Here is a 23,135-nt window from a genome sequence, read left to right on the forward strand (position 1 = left end):
AAACTCAGGTAAATTAAAGCTGCATGTTTAAGCTAGAGATAATCTGTCATACATTGTATTTAAAAAATTTTTTTTTCAACATTTATTTATTTTTGGGACAGAAAGAGACAGAGCATGAACAGGGGAGGGGCAGAGAGAGAGGGAGACACAGAATCGGAAACAGGCTCCAGGCTCTGAGCCATCAGCCCAGAGCCTGACGCGGGGCTCGAACTCACGGACCACGAGATCGTGACCTGGCCGAAGTCGGATGCCTAACCGACTGCGCCACCCAGGCGCCCCTGTCATACATTGTATTTGATCTTAACTGTGATCCATGATTATTATCATATCAAATATGATTTCTACAAGCCACAATAATCTCATTGCTTCACTCCTCTGAATCAGTGTTTCTAAAATAGATCAGCCTGTTTCTGAAACTTTTATTATTATTTTTTTTAATGTTTATTCTTGAGACAGAGACAGAGCATGAGCGGGGGAGGGGCAGAGAGAGAGGGAGACACAGAATCAGAAGCAGGCTCCAGGCTCTGAGCTGTCAGCACAGAGCCCGACACGGGGCTCGAACCCACGAACCGTGAGATCATGACCTGAGCCGAAGTCAGATGCTTAGCCGACTGAGCCACCCAGGCACCCCTAAAATAGATCAGCCTATTTCTGAACCTTTTAAGTGACCCTTTTTTTTTTTAATCTGGTCACATATAATAACACTGATTATTGAGTACTAAATTTGCATTTTAAAAACTTTGTTGATGTATTCACTAAAAGTGGTTTTTGAAGACCTTTATTGACGAATGCATTAATGATTAAACTTCTTCATTTATTCAGTGCCACCATACACTGTGATCGATGCAGCTCATGGGAATCGCGGTCAGTCAGAAATTGATTTTTTCTTACGATAATCCTTCCCGACTCACCTGCCCACAGAGACTGTTGGGGCACACTTACCCCGACTAAACAGGGGTACACCAGTCCCCACTAGAGCACTGTTAGCAAATCTGATATGAAGGAACAGCAGCATAACATCAGCAGATCCTGGACATTGCTAAATCACCTGGATAATCTTCACCGTTTTGCGCATTGTAGAGGTAAGCTATTTACTTTATAAATCAAGCCTTAAAAATAAATCTTAGTCGTTCTCTTTCATTGGCTAAGAAGTTAAAAAAAAAAAAGATATAAAAAAAAATCGAATGGAAAGAGAATGAGTGTCTCAAGGCCAAAGAAATAGTCCATGCAGAAAATGTTTGCATAGAATTACGTTGGTGGGTAAATTCTGCCTTGCAGTCCCGGCTTATAGCAACCTCCTGAGCCCACTTTCAGGAAGCAAGGCTACGCATAGCCTGTGGAAACAAAGGGGAAATGAAACGTTCATACGAATGAATTCTCCTTTGGTCTACATTATCTCTGTGTTTTACAAACAGGATTTCATAGTTTGGGTTACTCACGTCTACTCATCCTAGGTGTGCATGGGGTAAAAACTTAATTTTGTACCTCGTTACTCTCCACTTGGATTTCTTTAGAAACAGTAAGTACTGTTTATTGAGCACTTACTATGTACAAGAGACTAGTATTCCTTTGCTTGCATCCTTTAATTTGTACAACTCTGTTGTACTGTTTCTATTTCACATGAAGGAACTAAAATGAAGACACGGCAAGTAATTTTCCCTGGGCTACACAGCCGGTGAGTAGCAGATTTGGGACTAGCACACAAATCTGCCTCGTTCTAAAGCTCATACTTTTAAAACCACTCCACTGTATTCCTTTGCTAGCTACAGGTACCCTACCCGAATGATCCTCTAATCCATTACCTGAATAAAGATGCCGTTAGTTTATAGGGCAATCCAAAAATACTTCTGTAATGTGGCAACTTCCTAACTCCCAATTTTGATGAGTGTTTACACCACTAAGTCAGCCTTATAACCATAATCACAAACTGCTAGAGCCGGAAGTACTTCTAAGCTCAAGAATGACATCCCCAGGCACCTGGGTGGCTCAGTCAGTTAAGCATCTGACTTGATTTCAGCCAAGGTCTTGATCTCAGGGTCATGAGTTCAAGCCCCATGTTGGGCTAAGAATGACATTCTTAGACTTGCTAAGCTGGTGGACTAAGGAGGTAGGACCTCTGATTTTCACCCTAGCAATGTATTTTCTCCACAAAAATCTCCGCCTGTTCTCCACACTACCTGATTTTACCATAGGGGTTCGAATGTTGAGAAAAACATGTTTATCAAGATCTGGAATAAGGCAGAGAAGGCAAGCTGATCAGATTTGCATATGACGCCAGTAGGATGGAGAGTTCGTATGCAGGTGAGGAGTTCAGAATTCGAAACTGTATCCACAAACTAGAACCAACAAGATGTAGTCTGGCAAAAATATGTGTAACCCTGCTTTAGGGTCAAAACTCAATTATATAAATATAAATGGGGAGCCTAGCTGGGCCATAGTTTGTGTAAAATGCCCAAGTTTGTTGTTGGCCCCTTGCTCGATAGTAGCCAAGATTTTGATGTGGCTGCAATGAAAATAAATACATTTTAAAGTCACAGTAATAGACATATCTTGACAAGATCAAGGTAGATGGTGGTTGCATAATCTCCATGCTGACCTGACTCCATCTGGGATCTTATGTCCCCTTTTTCACTAGAGAAGCATTGACAAATTTTGTGTCTGAGGAATTTTGTGTCTGAGGAACTGGAGGAATCTAGCCTGAAGTAGAGTCTGATGGAACATGAGAGCTACCGTCAAATATGTAAGGGCTGTTCAGTGGGAGGGTTTGTGTTGCTACAGAAGGCAGATCTCAGTCCACTGGGTAGTTACTAAAGAAAGGCTGCATCTAGTTTTGTAAGCAAAACTAACACTTGGAGACATCCAACCATGTAAAAAACTCCCTTGAAAAGCTACCAGTTGCCAATATCTGGAAATGTTCACACAAAAGCTAAGTCAACATCCTTGGGGATGGACTAGGAGAGATCTCTGCACAAGGCTAGTATGTGGATGTCTTGATATTCCAAGACATCTTTCAACCTTAAAGTTTCTATGCTCTTCCTTTGTGGGCCCCATCTTACTTGATGGTGGAGCCATAGAGTTCAGTCAGATACTACGCTTCGGTCAAGGTTCTTAGGAAGAGTCTGATATCCCAAGAGCATGAGAAATACATGGCATCAGTCTTGAATGGAGTGTCCTGTTTACCATAATCAGTCAGATAAAGAAAGGGTCCTGTGCCTCACATACTTCTCTTGAAGCTTATGAAACTCCCTGGCCTTAGGTAGGAAAGGAAGAGGATGTGTGGGGAGGCTTAGGTAGAAAATCAGGACCAGTGTGCTGGCTGCTTCTAGTCACTGATCATGCCTACATACCTGGGGCAAAGGGTCCCTAAGTACTTAATGCCCCCAAGGGATAATTCTTGTTTTCCACCATTTTCCCCTTTCTATGAAGCCATCCTTCTGGTATTTTTTCTTAATTATTTCCCCTGAATTGTTTTAATCAGACATAGTCACTATTTGTGTTATTCTGTTGATTCAAGATTTAATCCAAATTATTTTCTTTGAAAGAAACTAATGACCATACCTCATCCTGGACATCAAGTTCTTCTTCAATCAGCTCTGCTTCCATTAATTCAAGGGGATCTTTACAGTCTTGGATGAGCGTAATCTTGACCAAGAGAACAGAGAATATTTATTGGAACGATAATGACATCAGCGCATCAAGCCCACCTGACACCCCACAGAAAATTATCTGACGCTTTGCTGGTGTTTCTCATCTATGATCTACATACCGCAAAATCCTTCACAGCTTTCTTGTTCTTCTGCATTTCCCACCGTAGAATTTTTCCCCATACTATTTTTTCACATTCAAGTGTGAACTGGCACCGTTCTCCACTGTCTCACCTCCTTTTCAGCTCTCTTCTCCAACCTCTGAAGTGTGTACCTCTTAAGAGTCACCCTGTCTGCCTAAATGACTCAGGACTCAGTTGTGTTTTTCTTTCAATGGCTGAGCTGAGAGCACTTAGTACACCCTCGAGTATACAGCGAATGCCCAGCGGAGGGCTTGTGACTGATGACAATGAACAGTCCCCCGCTGAACTGGATGGAGATTTTACTGGAGGTGGAAGACCAGAGTGTATGGACCCAGTTGGTTTTGGGGGAAAGTTCTGCTTTTTAGCAGTAACGTGCAATTTAACCTTCCACACAGAGGAAACCAATAGCAATTTGGGCTTTGTTTTATGTGTGAAGAAGGATATTTCCAAAGCAACTCCAAATGCGTACCCAGACAAGAGTGATGTTTCAAAGTGCTTTTCAGCTACTTTCCACCTCAGACATAAATAACCCAATTCTCTTTGCTCGTGCAGAAATGCATCAGGGACTTGTTGTCCTCTGTTGCGGATGGTCATGACATAATGGGAAAGTTAGAGGCTGGGTGTAACCACAAGTTGAGGCTATCCTGGGATAATCCCTGTGATGGTCAAATAAAGGGACAGGGAGAGGGTCATATCATTGCATCCGCAATCTCCATAATATGCAAGTTACACTTCCTGAAGGAAAGGAAAGTACCACAGGCAAGAGTGATCATCATTTGCTAGACATCTACCACATATGGGACTTTGTGCTAGACACTGAAGTCACATAGAAGGTAGAAGGTTCCTGGTATAATGGGTCACCAGTAGCGCTCATCCTCCTATCCAGTGACCTGGTAGGTGTATGATAGAAGCACTCATTTATATGCAGTCTAACATTTGTTCAGGGTCAAAAAATCCATCTCAGCCACTCTCAATGCCTCCCTGATGGCAGACAAGATGGAGTCTAGCCCTGGGAGGGGCATGCTTGGTTAGTGGTTTCTGTGATACTCCTGGCCTGAGAGCCTAAATCGGAAGTAGGGTATAAACAAATAACAAAATAACCATTTTCAGGTTGAGAAAGAATTTGACACCTCAGGTCTAGATACTTTTAAGTGAGGTGCTTTCTTTGTTTTGTTTTGTTTGTTTGCTTTTTAGATGTTTTGGATGATCCTGCTTTGGTTTTGTTACCTGTGAGTTAGAGGATTTTAAGTTAGAAAGTAGAGCAAAGTTTATGAGTTTTCTAAGATGAGCATCTTTCACGTAGCTTGCTTTCCTTTTCTTCTTTTTTTTTTGTTTTTTTTTTTTTGAGATTTGTGATTTTACTACCTTTTTTTTTTTTTTTTTGTATGTAAGATCCATACCTTGGTATTTAGAGCTAATATCCACCCCCCACCCCCCAGCATTAAGAGGCCTCTCCACTAACAAGAGCTAAAAAGAATAATGCACTATTGTTTTCTCAGCTAGTTTTACTTCAAACATTAACTTCCAATATACAATAAAAACTTGCTCATCTGAATTTTAGAAAAGAAGGAAGCAATTAAAAATATAGTACATTGTGTCACTGGAATAATTACTAGTGTTGTTATTTTATAAGTGTTTGTTTTAATTTTTCAAATTCACTGTCAGAGGGTCCATGAGAGAAGAGGTTCTTGGGCCAGGCCCAGTGACTCAGCCCAGTGACCCAGCCCGGAATGCCTGGCTGTCCGGGGTATGTGTCAAGATAGTTGACAAAATAAGGAAGCTCATGGGAAACCAGGGTCTATTCTCTTTTCTGGGAAATTATTAACTCTGGGCTGACTCATGACTTTTCTTTTTTTCTTTTTCAAAGATCAGTTATGACCTAAAGGATTCTATTTAAAGACATTTATCACTGAGGTTTTCCAGATGGCTGAAAATTTAAATTATATATATAATTGTGCCTTTGTATACCCATATCACAGAAAATCCAAGATTCGCCATCTGTATTCTAAAAAGGCATTATTACAGTGAATGCCTACTTTTATTAGTAAGCTCACACGTTGTAAAATAAGTATGCACCAGGTGCTACCAGGTGCTTTCCTATAAACTATCTTATTTAGTCATCCTATTAACCCCGTGAGGTAAATGTTTTTACTCCCATTTTACTGATGAAAAAAACTGAGGCCCTGAGAAATCAGGCAGATGGCCCCAAATCCTACTAGACTGTGATTCAGGTGTAGATTTGTGAAAATCTTTTGCTCTTTACAGAAATCATCGTAGTTTAGGAAAGATACTTATGGAGAAAGCTTAAATGTTTACCGTTTCTAAAATGGAATCTTGAACCTCTTGGGATTTAACCTGGTTCTGTAGATGGAGGACAGCATCATGGACCGTCAAAAAGAATATGTCCTTTCTAATGTTATCATTAAAGAAATCACATTTCTCCAGTTTTTCTATCACATGATCTTCAAAAGAAAGAGATGATGTTCAGTCTCTAGCAAAACACATGTTCGTAACATCAGCCAATACTAAATTTTGTCAGCCCCTCCTTTTCATTTTGTTCCCCTCATTTTCAAAATGTGACCCTGCTCTAAACTGACTGAGTTTCTTTTCCAGAAGCACAGGGAATGGTTATGCCATAACTGGTTGTGGTAGACAGCCTCGGCTCACAAGCACGTGGTTTTGCCAGGGTACCCGTCCTCAGGCTGCCATGATGAGCCTGGCTGTTATAAGGACTCACAGCTGTGCCTTTCTCTGAAGAACTTTCCTTGGTCACTGGTTTACACCCCAACCTTGGGTGGCCTACAGCCTTTTACTCACTGATATGAGGGTAAAAAGGCTGGCCCCCTTACCTCAAGGAAGGGTAAACTTCTGATGCTTTTCCTGCTTTGTGTTCCTTTCAAACTCAGGCTAAGGTAGACTTCTAAAACAATGTCTTTGTCCAGCCTCTTCCCTTGCCCTATGCTGCCTCCAGCAGTCCTGCATGAATTTCTCATGTATACTCTCAATAAGTCACTTGCCCAAGAATCTTTATCTCAGGGCCTATTTCTAGAGAACTCAGTCTGAGCACTAGCATTTTCCTATACACATACATTCGTACATAGAGAGACACAGACTCAGACCCTAGAGGAGCCTCTGCTTCTAAAGAACCTAAGTCATCCCCATGGTAAATTTTCTCCATTGGCCCTGTACTGTTATCAGGACATACATTTCCACGGATTACCAGCTCTACTGCACAGATTGGAAGTAATATTTTTCCAGGTTTCAAAAAGGCCCTCCGAGTGATTGCATAATGGGTAGGGTTTTTGTTTGTGGCACTGAAAAATTTTGGAAATTGATAGCTGTAATGGCTGTGCGACATTGTGACTGTACTTAGTGCCACTGACTTAATTGTCCACATCAGCATGACCAAAATGGCAAATTTTATGCTATACATCTTTTACCACAATAAAAAATAGTTTGAAAAAAAGGCTCTTTGGACATCATGTACCCACACTCCCAAGGTAGAAGAAAGGGCTCAGCAGAAAGTCTTATAGGTAGATATGTTTGTGCATGCATTTACCTTGAAGCGATGCAAAGTACACATTTACATCAATTCTTTGAAATTCTTTGACAATCTAAAAATTTAAAAAAGAATTTGTAACAATGAGTGACTTCATCTGCCCATAATTCAGTAGCATTCAATTACTCGCTCAGGAGAAACTTGAACACTTTCATGGTTAATCAGGACTTTAAGGAAAGTTGATTACTGGAGGAAAGTTCATTATTGGAAAACCACAGAAGTTTTCAACCTACAGTGGTGGTATGATTAGGGATGAAAAGACCATCTCAAGAGGTGGTAAATCCAGTGCACAACAGCACAGGGCTCAACAGCACAGAGGTGATTAAAGAATGTTTGCGGAAGAAAGGAAAGAGGGGCATACAGGAGGCTTCCTAACACAGTCCCTGCTGATTAGAGACAAGAGCATACATTTGTATCTTGCAATGGAAGATACAGGCGTATGGATATGTGGCCATCGGATTCCAAGTGTAAAACTGACCTAAAAAGGTCTCTGTATTTTGACTGTTTCAATGTGAATATCCTGATTATGATTTCTGTTCTATGGCATTGCAAGATGTTCCCAGGGGGAGAAACTGGATAAGGGTTTCATAGGATCTCTCTGCATTATTTCTTAAAACTCCATGTGAATCCACAATTATCTCAAAATAAAAAATTTAATTAAAAAACTCAAGACACAGCCAAAGGCAATATTGAGAAATAAGAACAAAGCTGGAGGTATCATAATCCAGGATTTTGAGATATGCTACGAATCTCTAGTAATCAAAACAGTATGGTACAGGCACAAAAATAGGCATATAGATGAATGGAACAAGATAGAGAGCCCAGAAATAACCCCACACTTAAATGGTCATTTTTTTAAATGTTTGTTTATTTTTGAGAGAGAGAGAGAGACAGAGTGCAAGTGGGGGAGGGGCAGAGAGAAGAGGGAGACACAGAAACTGAAACAGGCTCCAGGCTCTGAGCTGTCAGCACAGAGCCTGACGCAGGGCTCAAACCCACAGACCACGAGATCATGACCTGAGCTGAAGTTGGACGCTTAACCAACTCAACCACCCAGGTTACCCACACACTTATGTGGTCAGTTAACCTACGGCAAAAGAGGCAAGAATATACAATGGGGAAGACAGTCTCTTCAACAAATGTTGTTGGGAAAACTGGACAGCTACATGCAAAAGAATGAAACTGGACTCCTACCTTACACCATACACACAGAAAAACTCAAAACCCAGCAACCTACTCAATGGGAGAAGATATTCATAAATAATACACCCAATAAAGGGTTAATATCCAAAATAGAGAAAGAACGTATACAACTCAATACCCAAAACCCCAAATAATCTGATTAAAAATGGGCAGAGGACCGGAATAGATGTTTTTCCAAAGAAGACCTACAAATGGCCAACAGACACATGAAAAGATGCTCAACATCACTCATCATGGGAAATGCAAATGAAAACCACAATGAGATATCACCTTCCACCTGTCAGAATGGTTAATATCAAAAAGACAAAAATTAACAAGCATTGAAAAAACTGTGGAGGAAAAGGAACCCTTGTGTACTGTTGACGGTGATATAAATTGGTGCAGGCAGCTACTGTGAAAAACAGTACAGAGGTTCCTAAAAAAATGAAAAATAGAAATAACAAATGATCTGATAATTGCACTACTGGGTATTTACCCAAAGAAAATAAAAACACTAGTTCAAAAAGATATACGCACCCCTCTGTTTATTGAACATTATTTACAATAGCCAAGATATGGAAGCAACCCAAGGGTCCATCAATAGATGAATGGGTAAAGAAGTGGTGTATACACACACACACACACACACACACACACACACACACACACACACACAAGAATATTACTCAGCCATAAAAAAAAAAATGAGATCTTGCCATTTGCAACAACATAGATGGACAAAGAGACACGTGAAAAGATGCTCAACATCACTCATAATGCTAAGTGAAATAAGTCAGAGAAAGACAAATACCATACGATTTCACTCATATGTGGAATTTAAGAAACAAAGCAAATGAGCCAACAAACAAAAAAACCCCAGAGTCTTAAATACAGAGAACAAACTGGTGGGTTGCCAGAGGGGAGAAGGGTGAATAAAGGAAATTAAGAGTACCGTTATTGTGGTGAGCACTGAATAATGTATAGAATTTGTTGAATCATTACATTATTCATCTGAAACTAATGTTATACTGTATGTTAATTATATTTCAGTAAAAATGTAAAAATTAAAAACAAAAAATCAAGACATGAGAACTATGGGCAATAATAAAAGAGAACTTCACATTTTAAGGGGAAAAAAATCAAGACCTCTGTTTGGAGATATAAATAAATAGGTGTGGGTGTGGGAAATATCCTGGCAGTAGATAAGTTAGTACTCTCCCCAAAAGTAATTCATTAAACCCTTTGCCCAATACAATCTACAATGGATCTGAACCAAAGGCGAGAGTAAAGTACACAGTAAAGAATAAGATTTATGTTTTCATTTATGTTCTCAAATTAGCATTATAATAGCCAGGTTTTCTAAAAGAACTGGAATAGAATCTGTCAGTGTGTGTGTATGTGTGTGTGTGTGTGTGTGTGTGTGTGTGTGTGTGTTTAGAGAGAGCACAAGCAAGGAAGAGGGACAGTGGGGACAGAAAGAGAATCCCAAGTAGGCTCCACACTCAGCATGGAGCCCAATGTGGAGCTTGATCCCACGACCCTGGGAATCACAACCTGAGCCAAAATCAAGAGTCAGATGCTCAACTGAGCCACCAGGAGCCCTGCAACTGTCAGCATATTCTTGAACTCTTCTGTCAAGTATAATCACTTTTTCTGCCTAACCTGCCTACTATCCACCCCGTGGAATCATTTCCTGCCCTTGCAGAGGCAGCCAGAAAGCCCCAACTAGGCTAAACCTCAGTTAGGGTTTCATTTCCAAAGTTTTTAAATAGACTTTAAACATTTTTAAATTTTAATTCCAGTGTAGTTAACATATCAGTTCCAGGTGTACAAAATAGGGATTCAGCAGTTCCATATATGCCTCAGTGCTCATCAAGAGAAGTGTAATCTTAATCCCCTTCACCTATTGGGGTCATTTCCATGTTATTACATCTGATTGTCAGTACCTTGACCCTGCTTTTCTCTCCGACCCTCTTACTACAACCTGCAGCTTCACCTAAACTTGACACTTGCAGTCAAGTTGACCCTAATTAGTCTGTTTTGGAGCACTTCACATGGTTGTCTTTATTTTATTTTATTTTTTAATGTTTATTTATTTTTGAGAGAGAGAGACAGACAGACAGAGTGTGAGCAGGGGAAGGGCAGAGAGAGAGGGAGACATGGAATCAGAGGCAGGCTCTAGGCTCTGTCAGCACAGAGGCTGATGCGGGGCTCAAACTCATGAACTGTGAGATCATGACCTGAGCTGAAGTTGGTCCCATGACCCAGGAGCCCCCATTTTTTCTTCTTTTAAATATTCCATTTTCTATACTCAAAAAAATAAAACCTAATAAATATTAATATTTGCTGAGATACTTCTAAACATTCTTTCTTTATATATACATAGTATATATATATATATTATATATTAGCTTTTTTATTAGCTACATATATAATATGTCCATATATATAAACCTATTTAATCTTTATAACAACCCCATGAAGTAGGTACCCCATATTGCAGATTAAGAAATTGAGGTACAGACAGATTAAGCAACTTGTCCATGGACACGCTGTGAGTAAGTGGGAGAGCCGGGATTCAACCACATGTCTGGCCTCTCAGTCTATGCTTTAAAATACTACACTCTGTTGCAAAAGCATTCCTCTAGAAAAATTACAGATCCGACAATCACCCTTTTGCAAGACCAGGTACCCCGTATCATGGTACTATGGCCAAAGCTCCAAATCTGTCATTCAAAGCACCAAAACCTTACCATTCGCAATGATCTCACTCCAACAACATCCAAGAAAGACACAGCTCCACAATCAAGCACGAGGCTGTGGATTGGCACTTTGGGAACATTCACTTTGACCGGAAGCTCAGAGTTCCAATCCACTTGAATCTCTATTTCCTTGGTTGGGATATCAAGGTCTTCTGGGTCTTCAACATCTTCATCAGGCTCAAAAGCATCATTTGATGAACCAGCATCCCTTATAATGCCATTCTAAACAAAGAAAACACTGCCAACTTAGTTGCCAATGACCAGGGACACCTTGCAATAATGCATCTCAAATTACTTAAAAGTCCTATACACTTTTCCTTGGCGAGCAAAACATCAAAGGGATGAACTCTTAAGGAATGAGATTTACCTCAGTCCAAACTGTGATGTTCCCTAAGAAGAAAAATGGAAGAGCAGAGGAGCCAGGAAACTCTTGATTTCTGGAAGATTGTGGAACTTGGCCAAGAGATACATAGGCAGGAGAGTCTGAATAAAAGGTAATAGATCTAAAAGTTTATGAACTTAGCTGCCTTCTGTTGTGAGCATTTTTCTGGCATTGAATTAGCATTTATTTTGTTCCCTTCAGTAAAAATAAGGTTTATTTCTTGATGGGAAAAAGTATCACACTCTGTGTTTCCAGAGAGTTCTGCTGATTTTTTAATTCTCTCCCATTCCCTCTTGCCTACAAGAATAACTGTCGTCCAACATACATTGTCAACTGCCTGAACACATCTGGGTACCACAGCGAATAAATCTAATTTTCAACTGTCTAACTGCTTTCATTTTCACATGAGAAGGAAAGGGATTTAACAAGAAAAAGAAAGATGTCGCCTCACCTTTGTTGCCCTTAATTGTCCTTTTTTGATGAGTTTCTGTATTGTCCTCAGTGCTTTCAGTCTCTTATTATACACTCTAATGGCATCAAATCCAACCTTTGGAAAGAAATGTCAAGTTACTTAAAACATCTGGTTCCTAATGCTCATTAATGGTAATTGTTATCTGGAAAAGCGATTTCCCAAGTGGTATTATTCCTGGAGACATCCTGCCAAAAAAGAAATTCTGAGGTCTGGTGGAGGTCTCCAGTATCACCCCTACCCCACCTAGCCAGAGACTCAGGGAAGACAGTCTCATATTAAAGGCTCTAAAAGAGTAAAATACAAACAAACAAACAAACAAAGCAAAAAAAAAAAAAAAAAAAAACCACACAGAATAACCTCTTTAGCTTTAAGTCTGTGTTAACAAATTTCCTTGACATCACAGAGCCCTTTTGCTATTGCAAAATCTATGACCATTCCCTTGAACCAGTTTGCTCTGGAACTCACTTAAGAAAAACACTGATGTAGGGGCAAACCTCAGCTTCAAAGCTTGGCATGCCATTCTAGGCCAGAATTTCCGGCTTACATATTCCACTTATACTTTCTACCCTTTACTCCAACTGGGCAAACACCCTCCCTGCCCAAATACACGTACTTACCTCTGACTCTCAGCTCACATAGTTTCCAAACACCTGACATAATCTTCCTAATGTGATTAGCCCAACCCACATGGATTTCTCCCTTCTCTGAACTCTTCACATTTACTGTCTAAACTACTGTTTTGGTCTTCCATAGTTATTGCTACCTGGATTTTAACGTATGGTATTTCTGGCTTCTTTCCTATTGCCAAACAGATTGTAAGTTACTTGGATGTTATAATTCTTAAAGCCCCATACAAACGGAATAGGGTGTAGGGTCTTGTCCAGTGTGAGGCAATAAATACCCGTAGAATGAATGAAGTCTCAAAGGAGGTTAGAAACCAAATTTCTAGGGATAAAATACTCACTGTGGACTTGATACATTTTTTAAAACCATCAACGTTGCCGTAAAAAATAGGACTGGAAAATCTAAGAATCTTCACTCCTTCAGGTTCTTCAATCTGGCATTAAGAAGAAAAAAATGTGTGAAGTTAAATAATTTCAGCCTTCAAATATTTAATTAAATTTCTGGCTTTTCGGCTAGGAGCCAAGTTACAATTACTCAGAGGGGCTGGACGACAGCACTCACTTCTCCCTGTACAGGGGCTGTCTCCACTTAGGAGGCAATGGGTTATTCAAACTACTGGAACTTTACAGTCCCATAGAAGATCAAGTTAGGAAGGGCCTTCGTAAGCAATTATTCAACTCTGATTTCCAGATGGAGAAACTGAGGCTGAGAATGAGGACGTGATTTGCCTCAGGTTCATACCACGGAACCCCAATTTGTTCTTTGGCTTAAAATTCTTTAAAAAAAAAAAAAAAAAGGAGTGTTGGGGCACCAAGGTGTCTCAGTGGGTTAAGCATCCAACTCTTGATTTCGGCTTAGGTCATGATCTCATTGTTTGTGAGTTCGAGCTCTGCATCAGGCTCTGTGCCAGGGAGCCTGCTTGGGACTCTCTCTCTTTCTTTCCCTCTCTTTTTGCCCCTCCCCCTCTCGCTCTCTCTCTCAAAATAAATATATAAACTTAGAAAAAAAGAAGGAACAAGAAAAAAGGTAGTAAACTGAGGGGATGTGCAAGAATGGAGGCCAACAATGTCGGTTGCTTGTTCTCACCCTGACACATGGTGGCAAGACCAAAAGTAGAGCTTGCGAAATCCTAGACTTTCCTAGTCTTTAGGAATCATAGCGATTTCAGTCCGAGCCCCTGAGGTGAGAAAACAGGTGTTGGGAGGCTGAGTGATGTGGACAGAGTCTCCCCAAAGTGGAGCCTGGACCTGCAAACCCCCAAACTCAGCCCATGATTCCCTGAGCCAAAAGATTCTCTACCATCATTGTTTAGCTCTCGGCAGTGCCGAGAAAGATGTGGAAATAAATTAAGTAGCAGCTAATGGAATTCCAGATTCTGTGTCCAACATTTTTTTACGCTAAATTGGTTTTTTTCTTGATTTTCTTTCTCTGCTTTTTCATCGCCGTTTCCCCTGGTGACCGCTAAGCTACTTCAAGGAACACAAGCCTGTAAGTAGGATGTGTCTTTTCTTTATGTTTTCACTTCCAATATTATATGTCATTTCTTCCAATTCCAAGATTGGAGCAAAATGTCTAATCAGAGAGCTTAAAAGCCTTGTGTTAGCATTAAATGAAGATAATCTTACAGGGATTTCAGATAATTTCATGGGGGGTAAGGATTACATAGCAGAGAAATAGAATTTTGATGCAACTTCTGGAAATAATCAAACTGCTTATTTTTTAAAATTCCTTTTACAATGGTTTTACATTAAAAGGACATTCAGGGGTGCCTGGGTGGCTCAGTCAGTTAAGCGTCCAACTTCAGCTCAGGCCATGATCTCATGGGTTCGTGAGTTTGAGTCCCACATTGGGCTTTCTGCTGTCAGCACAAAGCTGGCTTCAGATCCTCTGTCCCCCTGTCCCCATCCCCCGCCCCTTCCCATGCTCTCTCTCAAAAATAAATAAACATTAACAAACAAACAAACATTCAAACTAGCATGGACACAATTCATACAAACCATGGATATCGGAGAGCACATTAGGTCAAAGTTTTCATGACACCCCCAGTGAACTTCTAAACTTTCCTGGAAGAAGCCTCCCCCTTTAGCTACCTTGTACCTAACACACTGAAAGAGAAATACGCTACCCCCTGAAAATCCAGGCTAGCAACCCAAGGGCAGCAACTGTCTCACAAAGGCACTTACATTTTTGTAATTCTTGGTACTTTTGTAAATGTCTGTGCTAGGAATGCTTCCAAGGCTGTTCCATGAGGGACTAAAAGAAGAAAAATTAGGTCAGGATTTTGTGGAACAGGCACACTTTGGAATAAAAAATGACAAGACATCACAGATACGAAAGAGCCCATCATTCTCGGCTCTTTATTGCATCGTGTGTCCTTGTTACAGATCACATCTTCCTGCAGCTAATTCTGAAATGAACAGCTGGTGTTTGTGTGGGCCCTTGGAGAAGGAGGATTTTCCTGAGGGCTGAGAGAAGTCATGAACATCCCACTCCCCTGTGTACAACACTTTAGAGGCCAAGCAAAGAGCTTTCACACATGTTAAGTTTTGCCTAGGAGCCGCCAAAGTTCTGGAAGGTCAGCAGTACTGTCCTCATTTTTATGGTTGAGGAAGCTGAGGTTCAGATAAGGCCAAAAAGGCCCCGGAGGTAAGGTTAGGTTAGGTTATCTTTAACCCAGGGGTCCTCAGTGCCTGGCACAGTGCCTGGAACTTACTCGGGAGTTAGAACAACTGTCTGATGAAATATGGCGAGTCTGCGGTGATCAGATTAGTCTCAATTTCTAGAAATGGGAGCCTGGGAGAGCCAGCAGTACATCCTTCCCATCAACCAGACTGTTCACTTCCTGTTCCTGGTACCATCAAAAACTTCCGTGACTCTTCAGGTGTGACTAGGGACAGGTGCTAAACATAACTCCCAAAGAAAGAGTGTCTGTTTGTGTGCCCTCTGGATCAGCCATATAATTACTGGAAATGAAATATTGCGGAGGATACAATTTTTGGTTGGCGAAAAGCCTAGTTACCAAATCAGTGGCCAAAAAGTACCACTGCTTTCTCCTCAGCTTACTGGGCTGTGCCAAATTTTCACAGAGTGTTCATAAGCTATAGAGCCTCTCTCTACAAACCTTTCTCTCCCAACCACACCCACACAAGGCAAAGCACACACTGTGGCATACAGACCATGAGAAGAAACATCTTCCAAGGACAGGTTCTGAGTTACTTTCCAGCAGCAAATTGGGTACTTTGGGAGCTCGTGAACTCTCCTGGCCCTTGGGGAACCAGTTAAGAGTGCTGAGGCAGTGAACATAAGCTTTGGGGAAGACTCCAATGTGCCAGGGTAGGGAAGAAGTAAGAGAAGGAGAATTGGCCAGTGGAACAACAAGGGTGGGCTTATGCTAAGCTGACGGTGTCTCAGCTGATGTTTTTCCAGATTCTTTTAACCTTCATGGCCCAAGCACAGGCAGAGAAGAGGCCAGAACTCTGGAAAGATCACAGAAGTTTTGAGGAGGAAACCAGGCTCTGTTTGCCTCTCTGTTCAGACAATTTCATAAACACAGGAGAGCACATACCAAAAGCCTCTTAAGAGTCAAAACAAAGGGTGCCTGGGTGGCTCAGTCGGTGAAGTGTCCAACTTCGGCTCAGGTCATGATCTCATGGCTCGAGAGTTTGAGCCCCACATCGGACCCTATGCTGACAGTTCAGAGCCTGGAGCCTGCTTTGGATTCTCTGTCTCCCTCTTTCTCTCTTTGCCCCTCCCAACTTGTGCGTTTTCTCTCTCTCTCTCTCTCTCTCTCTCTCTCTCTCTCTCTCTCTCAAAAATAAACATTAGGGGCGCCTGGGTGGTGCAGTCGGTTAAACGTCCGACTTCAGCCAGGTCACGATCTCGCGGTCCGTGAGTTCGAGCCCCGCATCAGGCTCTGGGCTGATGGCTCAGAGCCTGGAGCCTGTTTCCGATCCTGTGTCTCCCTCTCTCTGCCCCTCCCCTGCTCATGCTCTGTCTCTCTCTGTCCCAAAAATAAATAAACGTTGAAAAAAAAAAAAGTTTAAAAAAAAAATAATAAACATTAAAAAAAAAAAGAGTCAAAACAAAACCAACAAAAAACCATACACCTTCCGGCTCTCTCACAGATTGTTTTCCATGACATCAAGCCATGTCTTTGCTCTTTTCACTCTGTATATGACCTAATTACGTCTATTTCATATAATCGTGTGGTTTCTTGGGTACGTTTTCTTTGGCAGATCTGAATGAATTCGGGCTACAGTCAATGCTTTTAAAATCTCCTGTTCTGAGTTATTAGCTTCAGGAGAAAATGAGCTGTAATACACTTAGTGGCCATCTTGTCCCAAGCCAGTATGTGCCCCACAGACTGCATCTCATTTGCAGAAGGAACCACAGAGCCACGTCAGTCCTTACTGAGTCACGCATCTTTTATTCTTACTGTGACCGGAAGGAGAGGGCAGCAGTAGAGCATGTGACTAAATGCACAGATTTGGGGGTGAGATACATCTGGGTTCAAGCCCTGACTCTGCAACTTACTAGCTGTGTGATCTTGGGGAAGGTTCTTAACCTTTTGGAGCTTTGATTTTCTTTTCTGTAGAATGAGAATTAAAAAACCTATTCAAAGATTAAATATGATAATGTGTGCCAAGCACTATAGGCTTAATTCATAGAAGCCCTCAATACATAGTAACTATTATGAAAGGGAGTGGTTTCCCTATATTTTATTAAAATGGTATAAGAAATCTCAGGGTGTAGGGAGCCAGGGTGGCTCAGTCGGTTAAGCATCCGACTCTTGGTTTCTGCTCAGGTCATGATCTCACGGTTCGTGACTTTGAGCCGTCGGATCGGAGCCTGGGAGCCTCTCTCTCCCTCTCTCTCTGGCCCTCCCCCGCTTGTACTCTTTCTCAAATAAATAAACTTAAAAAAAAAAAAAAAGAAATCTCAGGGCATGTTGTCTTCTTTTTGGGAAATCTGGGTCTTACATTACTCACAATTGAACTCTCAGGACCACAGTCAGTAATCCAAACATGAGCCCAGCTAGTAAACCGAGGTCCAGCCCCAGAATGATGGACGCTATGCACGTAAACACCCAGATAACCTAGGACAAAACAGAAATGGAAAGAACCTCGTTAATCTGTCAGGGGCCATCAGGTGAGACACTACCTGTAAAAACAAGAAGATCAATTGTCCATGAACAAATTCCGCTTTTTAAAAATATTCTTACTTCATTTCATGTTTCAATGGAAGTAGAAACTGATGTTTCCAACAAAGACCAATTGTCCCATTTCAATGTTTTGTTTTTAATTTAAGTTTTGAATAGGGAATATATTAACGTGGTTCAAAATGGAAGTAATATTAAAAAGGCGTACAGTAGAAAACCTTGCTTCCGACTCTCTCCCCTCTTCACCCGTCCAACACCCTCACTTGTGTTCACATTTCCATATGTGTCTCTGTGCATGTACATGTGCACACTTTTCACCAGTAGCTTTTGCAAGTACAAGCAAATATGACTGCATAGCATTATTTTATGTTCCCACATTTCTTAAAGATTTTATTTTTTTAATTTTTAGAAAATGTTTATTTATTTATTTTGAGAGAGAGAGAGAGAGCACAAACAGGGTAGGGGCAGAGAGAGAGGGAGAGAACCCCAAGCAGGCTCAGTGCTGTCAAGGCAGAGCCCAGCGTGGGGCTGTATCCCACAAACCGTTGAGATCATGACCTGAGCCGAAACCAAGAGTTGGAGGCTCAGAGTGCCTGGGTGGCTCAGTTGGTTAAGCATCCATCTTCGGCTCAGGTCATGATCTCACGGTCTGGGAGTTCAAGTTCTATGTCAGGCTCTGTGCTAACAGCTCAGAGCCTGGAGCCTGTCAGATTCTGTGTCTCCCTCTCCCTCTCTCTTTTTCTCTCTCTCTGCCCCAACCCCACTTGTGCTCTCTCTCTCTCTAAAAAATAAATAAACATTAAAAAAAAGAGTTGGAGTTTCAACCGACTGAGCCACCCAGGCACCCAGTTAGCTTCTGGCTTTTATGGTTCTTCAGAACAGTTCTGAAGGTTACTTTGGTCAGAGTTAAACTCAGTAAGGGTTTTGTATTTTGGTTTTGCTTTGTTTGAGTTTCGTTTGTCCTTCTATATTACAGAGGGGTTTATTTATTTATTTTTTTTCATTTTTATTATTTTTTTTTAGAAAGCTCATTTCTTTTTATTATTTTTTGTAATGTGTTTATTTGGTCTGGTGTTTAATGTGTTTATGTGGGATTCTTCCTAGATGGAAATACATCTTCCCAGGGATACAGGACCTTCCCAAAGCTTGATTCACCTGGCAGGCTTTGGCTTATCCATCCGATTCTAATTTCCGCTCTGGGAGTCCCACAGCGCAGGTGAAATTGAGGAGAGAAGGGGACATAGTGATGCGGCAGGAAGCACATAAGAAACAAACATTTCAGACAAAAATGGGCAGCCAGTGACTTACGGCATCGATCTTATTCTGTCTCCACAGACGAGGAATGTCACACACCTGCATAAACATCCCTTTCAGGTTGGCGATTACAACAGCTGCCAAGACCGACTGTCAAGAGGGACAGGGAAGGCTGTGTTATTCAGGGGAATGGTCTTCCATGTGAGGATTTGTAAATCTCCTGTTATTTCTCTGGTGACAGAGCAGTGAAGAGAAATTATGCAACCGGGCTGTTGGGAAGCAGGGTTGTACCTTCTGCAAGGGTTCCAGCAGCTTCCCCAGGGCAACAATGGCGACCATCACAATCCCAGCCGAGATGATGCCGGCAATCTGAAAGACACACACCTCCCATGAACGGGGTCCATCCCTCTCCCTCGTGTCTTCCAGCTTGCTGGATGTGTGCAGGAGAGCCTGGCCGTGGGTGCACCTCCCTGCCTCCCCCCTTCTGCTCGGTACTGTTGAGACAAATGAGAATTATTTCTTACAACTCTACACAACTGAAGGAAAAACGGGAAATGCATATATGGTAGCTATGGCAGGGAAATTAAAGAAAACGTGAAGCCTGAGCTTGCTAAGGGAAAGCCGGCTGGGCCTGGATGTATTACAGACCTATAGCCTTGGTGTCAGGTGGGGAGGCCACACTTGTAATTATTTGCCATAGCGGGAAACATGGACCTCTCCCCTGCTGCAACAACAGATCGTGAATGTTCTTGGGCAATAAATTCCCAAGGCACACGTCTAATTCCTCCGCATTACTGAAGCAGTAGTCATAATAGCAGTTATTCTGATAACACATCGTACGGACGGCACCGATTTGCACAGAAGTCTCAGAGAAAATAAGTGTACCGGCCCTTCTGCAAATTCAAAATGCTACAGGAGCATAATGAGAAGTGGGACCATACCCCCTGCCTCCTCCAACAATCCCTGGGCGCAGGCTCAAGAGTTTTGCCCCCCAGCAGCCCAAGTGATGACGGGACAACAGCAGGGGTTAAAGGACCTTCAGAAACGTTACCTTCGCTGGCAAAACAAAGCTCTCCTAAGATCCATAAATAGTTAGGAGAGAGGCTGAGGGGGTGGGGCTATTCTCTGGTTTGGTTAGCTGACCAATGAACTCTCTGCTGAGACAGCTGGCACCTGGCCGAGGTGAAGACCAGAAGCTCTGAAACAAAGGAGAAAAGGAGACAGGGCACCAGAAGCAAAGCCACGAGAGAAGAAGCAACAGGGAAGATTGTACCGGGCGCAGGGGGCCGCCTGGTACTGGAGGTGTGAGCTGAAAGAGACAGATAAAGCCAACATACGTAGGAGATCTGAAAACCACAGGAAATTTCATAGCCACCGTCTTTCCACCTGGCAGACTGATCATTCAGGTTCCCACCGCGGTTACCTCAGCCTGAGGCAACATCATGCAAATGATGGGCTGTGCACATCTGGATGCTTTGTACATTCAGAGCCCTCTGTTAGGCTCTTTGCTGCCCGTTAGCACCACGGCTCCAGGATGCCCGTGCCTTGGTGGTTTTCCCTCACCTCTCTAAGCGGAGCAGCTGATGTCCTCCCTTCTTCCCTCCCTTCCTTCCTTTCTTCCATACAATCGCTGAGCCAACATTGTTGTCTATCATGAGCCACTTGCACCTTGCCGTGGATGTAGGGCTCTGTGAATTGCTAAAGGAAAGGGAGATCTGGGGACAGAAATGACAGCCCATGTCGAGGGGAATGGCCACCCACTCACCAAATATATGCAACACTAAGCCGCCAATTATGGGGACCGGGACGAATTTTGGTCGCTATATTAAAATCTGCGAGGGGTCCATTACATGCACTCACTCTATCAGGCTGGTTTGCGGGAGGTGCTGTACATTTTATATCTATGTGCACATTCAGTCGCTAGAAAATTAATTATTCTGTTACAAGTGAGAAGGTAATCGGAGCCGAGGGAAGTTTGCAATCAGAATTACTTTTTAGTGAGTCAGCAGGAGTCCGATGGGGGTGAAAGAAACAACAGGTTGCAATGTTCAGCTCTTCTACAATCTGAGGATGTGCTGCAGACAGTTAACGGTCACTAACCCTCATTATTCCATTCCTTCATTCAGGAAGTATTCGCCGGGGTGTTTCTTTTGCGTCAGGGCACAGTATATGCATCACAGGTACCACGATGCTTTTCCTATCGTGAGGAGTTAATGACGGGAACACAGCGTTTACAGGTATGTGCCAGCACCTTACAAACGTGGTGTGTGTTTGTTTTTAAATCCTCACAACATCCCTATGAGGGGGATATGATTAATCCTCCCATTTTATAGATGCTGAAAACTGAGGTCCCAACATCAGAGAAAACATGAGAAGCCACACAACGAGGGAAGAGCTGCCAGTGTGTGTGTTTGTGAGTCCCTGGATTGTAGTCCAGGCTATTAGACTTTTAACCCTGAACTTAGTATACATTTCAGTAATTAAAGAGCAAGTCACGTCTGTGCTTGCTTCGTTCTTCACTACTGAAATCCTGGCATCCTTCATTCCTAAATATAATACCTGCCAGTGTGTGACGGCAGGTATCAGCTTACCAGAACACCATTACCCCCAGACCTCTGCCAAGGCATCACTTTACACGGGCATTCTTCCTGGGGCGGCTGGCCCGTGCCTCCTCGGAGACTGGAGGGCAACAGCAGGAGAGCGGACCTCACCACTTGGGGACCTGCCCGCACCCGCATGCTGCCACGGGAGTCTGTCAATGCCCCGGCTCAGGTGAAAGCCGCAGGGACCCGCGTGCTGACAGCCGCCTGAACACGGGGGCAGCTCTGGAGTCCCCTCCGGCCTCTTCCCCGGGGACCTCCGAGCACGGCTCTGCCTCTTGGCAAGGGCTGCGCTGTCTTACCTGCTCCCTCAGAGCGAGAAGTGTTCGCATCCCCAAGCCCCCGAAAAAGGAAATTCAATTATTAAAAGCAAAATTTTAGGGGCACCCGGGTGGCTAAGTCGGTTGAGCGTCCGACTTCGACTCAGGTTGACCTCACAGCTCATGAGTTCGAGCCCCACCTCTAGCTCACTACTGTCAGCACAGAGCCCACTTCAGATCCTCTCTTTGCCCTCCCCCACTTACACTCTCTCAAATATAAATAAACATTTAAAAAAAAAAAGCAAAATTCTGAAAATTAAAATTAAATTTTGTTCCTCTGGAGCCAAGAAACTGGTAGAGGCTCATTCTTCCAAATCCGGCGCAGAGATCCATTATAAATGGAAAGGGAGCATCATGTGTGCCTGGGGGGGACAAAGCTCCCCCTGGGCCACCGCAGGGAGTCACTAGTTTTCTCAGCCCATCTCTTTTATAAAACCCTGTCTGAAGACCCTGTGTGTTAAGGGTACTGCCTTTGGATTTGTTGTTCTCCTTTATAGCCTCATTACACTTTTTACTCTTAAATAATAGCTGTGTGTGGGGAGGGGAAAGCCCTCCAAGCATGGCAGAAACACCACCCCTGAGCCTGTCCCATGCCCCCATCCACCTATTTGGGCCTCTCTGACCCCATTTCCTGCTAGAAAAGAGAGCCTTTGAGAACGGCTCCTGAGCTTTCTGGCCTGTGGAAGGCAGGGTTATTCAGGGATTTGGGGTCACTTTGTGAAGGCGACAACTTAAACCCACGTTCCGAACTTCAGGAACACAAGTTGTACTCCAGAAGAAATGCCGAAATGTTACGACAACAATACTCTTGGCCAACAAACTTGTTCTGTGGGCCCAAAGGCCTCTGGAGGAAGTTCCTGATCCTTGTAAAGGAAATGTAGACAGACGCTTTTGATTTTCCTGAAAATATAATACCTCCTAAGCCATGACGTGCTTTCACTAGGCCTTCTTTATCCCCAGATAACAAATAGATAAAAATCAGTATTTTTCATTACTGATTCCTTGTCAGTTGTTTTTGTCCCTGGACAAGCAGGT

General features: G+C 42.6%; 1 protein-coding gene and 1 long non-coding RNA gene across 5 annotated transcripts in view; one reads left to right on the forward strand and one right to left on the reverse strand.

Annotated features, from left to right (window-relative positions):
• Positions 1 to 644: 644 nt before the first annotated feature.
• The window catches only part of SLC26A4 (solute carrier family 26 member 4), a 66,650-nt gene continuing 44,159 nt past the window's right edge, over positions 645 to 23,135 (reverse strand). For all 4 annotated transcript variants that reach the window (XM_045052255.1, XM_003982649.6, XM_019825339.3 and 1 more), the window contains 11 exons: positions 19,472 to 19,549; positions 19,235 to 19,330; positions 17,757 to 17,863; positions 14,952 to 15,021; positions 13,109 to 13,201; positions 12,124 to 12,219; positions 11,282 to 11,512; positions 7,347 to 7,401; positions 6,104 to 6,249; positions 3,559 to 3,642; positions 645 to 1,334 (listed from right to left, as the gene is read on the reverse strand). In XM_045052255.1, coding sequence (XP_044908190.1) covers positions 1,311 to 1,334; positions 3,559 to 3,642; positions 6,104 to 6,249; positions 7,347 to 7,401; positions 11,282 to 11,512; positions 12,124 to 12,219; positions 13,109 to 13,201; positions 14,952 to 15,021; positions 17,757 to 17,863; positions 19,235 to 19,330; positions 19,472 to 19,549 — 1,080 coding nt within the window. In that variant the 3' untranslated portion in view covers positions 645 to 1,310. The remainder of the gene's footprint in view (positions 1,335 to 3,558; positions 3,643 to 6,103; positions 6,250 to 7,346; positions 7,402 to 11,281; positions 11,513 to 12,123; positions 12,220 to 13,108; positions 13,202 to 14,951; positions 15,022 to 17,756; positions 17,864 to 19,234; positions 19,331 to 19,471; positions 19,550 to 23,135) is intronic.
• Positions 21,192 to 21,679, forward strand: LOC109497410. The gene is made up of 2 exons (XR_002153595.2): positions 21,192 to 21,417; positions 21,514 to 21,679. It is a non-coding gene; the product is annotated as an uncharacterized LOC109497410 (long non-coding RNA).

This window comes from Felis catus, chromosome A2, assembly GCF_018350175.1.
Source record: "Felis catus isolate Fca126 chromosome A2, F.catus_Fca126_mat1.0, whole genome shotgun sequence".
Classification (NCBI taxonomy): domain Eukaryota; kingdom Metazoa; phylum Chordata; class Mammalia; order Carnivora; family Felidae; genus Felis; species Felis catus.